The sequence below is a fragment of the Etheostoma spectabile genome, chromosome 12, assembly GCF_008692095.1.
Source record: "Etheostoma spectabile isolate EspeVRDwgs_2016 chromosome 12, UIUC_Espe_1.0, whole genome shotgun sequence".
Taxonomy (NCBI): Eukaryota; Metazoa; Chordata; class Actinopteri; order Perciformes; family Percidae; genus Etheostoma; species Etheostoma spectabile.
Window position 1 is genome coordinate 3,731,228 of NC_045744.1, and position 4,118 is coordinate 3,735,345.

The window sequence follows — 4,118 nt, forward strand, 5'->3', positions numbered from 1 at the left end:
CACCATGTCTGCTGTAGAGTGACTAAGTCAGCTGGAGAAGCCAACTCATGAAGTTAGTGTTTATTAGCTAGCTAGCTATGAGGTTAGCTTAAAATTTGCCTGCAACAGTAGCTAAATTGACAGTTGCATGTTAAAAGTGAGAACCTTAGTCTACTTCTGTCTTAAATTCTGGACCAATTGTCCAGAAAATCACTGGGATGTTTGGGTAAATTTGCCACGCAAACCGCATTATGTGAGTCAGTTCACGAACGTTAATAGCCTACGCAGGCAGTGTGTGTGTAGGTTGGTTGTGTGTGTGTGTATTTTAATGTTTTGGTTGTGTGTGCACAAATGCAGAAGGTGAGATTCAGTGACCTACCTTGTGAATTTGCTGGGATTTGAGGTGGGGCTTTATAGTAGCTGCACCATTACAGGAGTGTGTGTGTCTGTCATGAAGCAACATAGGACCCAACCTGGCCTGATTAAGTAAACCTTTGCAATTTCTGAACCCACTCACAAACACTTCAATGCAGCATAATGGAGGCACTGCAAGCATAAAGCTATCGTGCTGTGCTCACAAACACGTTTTATCGTAGAACCACAACAGCCGCTGCCATGAAGTGTTCCACGTTTATGTTTTTTCCTCAAGCAATTTTCCCACCAGCTGCAGAACCGAAGGAGATTTGGGTCGAGGGGCCTGTCTTGCCTGCGTCATAGTGAACATGAGGCCAGTTGGTGTCTTGCTTCAACAGATTGACAGCTTATACCGAGCCGTAATGGGGGTCTGCCAGCCTCGTCTGTTAGCTCTCTTTGGATCTCTGTCACTCCGCTCCTCGGCTCTTACAATGAGTCCAGAATGCGTTCTATTCATGCAACATCGTGAAAATGTGTCGGCTGGACATCCACATTGAAGTCCACTGAAGCATTTTAGAGACTTCTGGCTCTTTTCTCCTCAAGGCACAGCTGTGCCTGTGAAAGTGAAGAGGGGTTATTTAGAGGGAGGCGTTCACGACATCTGATGTCTCCCTTGTTAACAAAAGGTGGAACTGGTTAGTATGCGGCTGGTGTGATTGGACGGCCAGTGCACTATTGTAAATCCCTCTGGTAAAACTTTGAAAGGCCGTTGTCTATAGAACACACAGTGTTGTATGTTCTTTAGCATCCATAGAGATGTCCATAGGCTGAACTGTATTCTGTATTCTGTTGCTGTGGAAAAGTGCCTGCTGGGCCCCTGCCAGTCCCAGGCCCTCCAATACAACACTCTCAAATGCTCTCTGCTTACAAGACTGGGCAATCTCCTCGGTGTCATGACCCTCTCCAAGCCTTTAGAAATCTCTTGTCAACCACCCAGCAAGCTCAACCAATGGTTCAGGCCTTCCAACAAGCAACAAGTCCAACGGCTCGACCCCAATCTGTCACAGCCCATCACAAGGTCCTAACCCACTATCAGAAATGGGATGCCTCAAAGTGTGTGGCACAGCAGGGGGCTCACCCAACCAGGATCCCCTTGTTTTCAATCTATAGAGTCTAGACACCAACTTGGTCGCCCACCATTAAAAATGACTCAACAAATTGTTGTTTAATGACAGTACTGTATAGTTTGGCAGGTGTCGCTGAGTGCTTTGCTTCTCCGAGAGGAATGTTTCTCCTCGCCTCACACACTCCAGTTTTACACGGTTGAAGGTTTTACTGCACTTTCACATGGTCAGAGAAGAGAGCGACCATTATTCCTGTAATTTACAAAGGGTCGAACTGGTGTTGCATAATCTTCTTTCTGAGCATCAGGGATGCTCGTGGCATGAGTTGCTGTTACCTTGGTGAATGCAAAAGAGGTCTTTTGCTTTCCTGGATACCTTATTTACTTGAATTCAAATGAAAAAACATAATTTCTAATTCAAATCCTTCAAATAGTCTCTGTTAATAATGCCTGTGTAATCTGGGAGACATAAAAAAACAATATTTTGCAAATGAATAATTAAGTTTTTTGCTTGTTTTTTTTGCTGCTTTAATCCCTTTTAACTCAGCATTACAAAACAAAGCTTGTTTTTTTTTATCCAACAGCATACTCTCATCTTCATCTGCATTTCATACCAGCACAGGGCAATAAAGCTCCGTCTCAGTCGTCTCTACATTGAGCTGAGAAGCTTCAGGCCACGAGCCAAATCCTCTGGCAAAGTCAGCAGCTCATTTCTGATGTGCGGTAGGATTTCCTCGATGATGGGCAGTAGAAATGCACCACCAGAATCACTCTTTCACTGCAGTCTACTAAAACTCAATCCAATCGTCTACTTTCGGAGCGGCTGTCATGTTTCTTAATCAGACGTATCACTCGGTGTGTTGTTTAACATGAAATTAGACTTAATAATGGCCACTTTGAACCAGGTGTGAGACCAGTACTGGATGCCAATAGTATTATTAGTTAAATTGGCAGCTGTTTTTCAGGTGGTAGGGGGAAAAGTGAAACACAATGACTGGACAAACACATCGGCTAAATGGAGAGCACTGAATATAAGCCAGCGAACTGTTTCTGGGCTTTTACGTGCCCTACAGATAATGTTTAAAATACCAATAAATAAAATGGATAAAATACATTATCCATCCCTGTTTGCAATACTGTGTGCATGCTACTAAATCACCTCATTTGCCTTTTTTTTTTTTTTTTTAAAGGATTTTAGGAAGGCCATTTCGGGTTTTTTATTTTATAGGTGTGGCTAGTGTGCAATGACTCACACTAGAGGAGAGAAAAAAATAAATAAAGTATGAGTAGTGGGCTCATTCCTCAAACACCTTGTGAAGGTCAGCATGAGTTTTTGTGTCAGTAAGATTTCACGCTGCTGCTCTCACACCTGTAGACGCCAGCTACCTCAACTGGTGAAAGACAACTTTTCAAGATGAGTGAGTGAGTGTGAGTGTGTTTTACCTGACAGAAAAAAGGATTTATTTATGCATTGATATTGTAACGTGATCCAAACTCACTCACTCACTCACTCACTCACTAATCACTCACTCACTCACTCACTTACTCACTCACTCACTCACTCATCACTCACTCACTCACTCATCACACTCACTCATCACACTCACTCACTCACTCACCAATGGCAACAAATTGCTTGCAAGGCACTGGCCCAACCACCAGGACCACTTTGGGGTTTTATGACAATTTTTTAAAGCTTAGGATTTTAATATTAACACACAACATCAGTTAAATCAAATTCAGGATGGTGCGTATGAAGTTTATTGCCTGGAAGTGGCTTGGACAAATCTATGGTTTTATACCCTCTCAATGTCTTTCTCAATGCAGGTCCAGGATGGCGCTCACTCTGTGTGCAGCTGGGCGGCAGATCCTCCTTGCTCTGACGCTGCTGCTCTATTTGGGCTTGGGTAAGTTGTCTGCTACCTATCTCCACTCATTGTTTCTGCTGCTGCAAATCCAGGCACTACAGAAAACTAAACGGCAGTTTGTGACCGAAAGAAAAAAATAGTAAGAGATAATGTCGGCACACGAGTGGGCTCAGTAAAAAGAAAGATGGAAGGAGCAGCTGGACCAGAATACAAAAATCAGTTCCCACATTCATTTCTTCCATGAATACACAAGACGGGTCTTGTAGGTGAGGGCTGACAGGCTGAGGATGTTTGGAGACATGCTCGGTGGGACTGCGCTGGAACACCTCCAAACCCATTTCTGCAAGTTTAGTCTACAATCTGTTTCATTACAACTATGCATAAAATTCACAATCATGGAAAAAAAAGACAACACGTGTCTGAGCTGCAGGTCTCTGGTGTTTAGTATCGCAGGTTTGAGGTTCACATTCAGCCTGCGGACTGCTTGTAGTAAAGATAAGTTCCTCTCCTTAATTACTTTTCCTGCAATTGGCATTCATGACCGAAAGAACGAGATCCCGGGTACAAGTTGCCGAAACGGGTTTCCTCAGGAGGGGGTCTTGGGGGTCTCCCTTAGAGATAGGGTGAGAAGCTGAGTCATCCGAGAGGAGGTCGGAGTAGAGCCGCTGCTCCTTTGCGTCAAATGGAGGCAGTTGAGGTGGTTCGGGCATCTGGTAAGGACGCCTCCCTAGGGAGGAGGTCCAGGCATGTCCAGGTGGGAGGAGGCCTTGGGGAAGACCCAGGACTAGGTGGAG

General features: G+C 44.4%; 1 protein-coding gene across 3 annotated transcripts in view; it reads left to right on the plus strand.

The window, feature by feature from the left end:
• Window positions 1–4,118, plus strand: part of LOC116699510 (neurocan core protein) — a 49,912-nt gene that overhangs the window by 9,963 nt on the left and 35,831 nt on the right. For all 3 annotated transcript variants that reach the window (XM_032532142.1, XM_032532143.1, XM_032532144.1), the window contains exon 2: window positions 3,284–3,363. In XM_032532142.1, coding sequence (XP_032388033.1) covers window positions 3,291–3,363 — 73 coding nt within the window. In that variant the 5' untranslated portion in view covers window positions 3,284–3,290. The remainder of the gene's footprint in view (window positions 1–3,283; window positions 3,364–4,118) is intronic.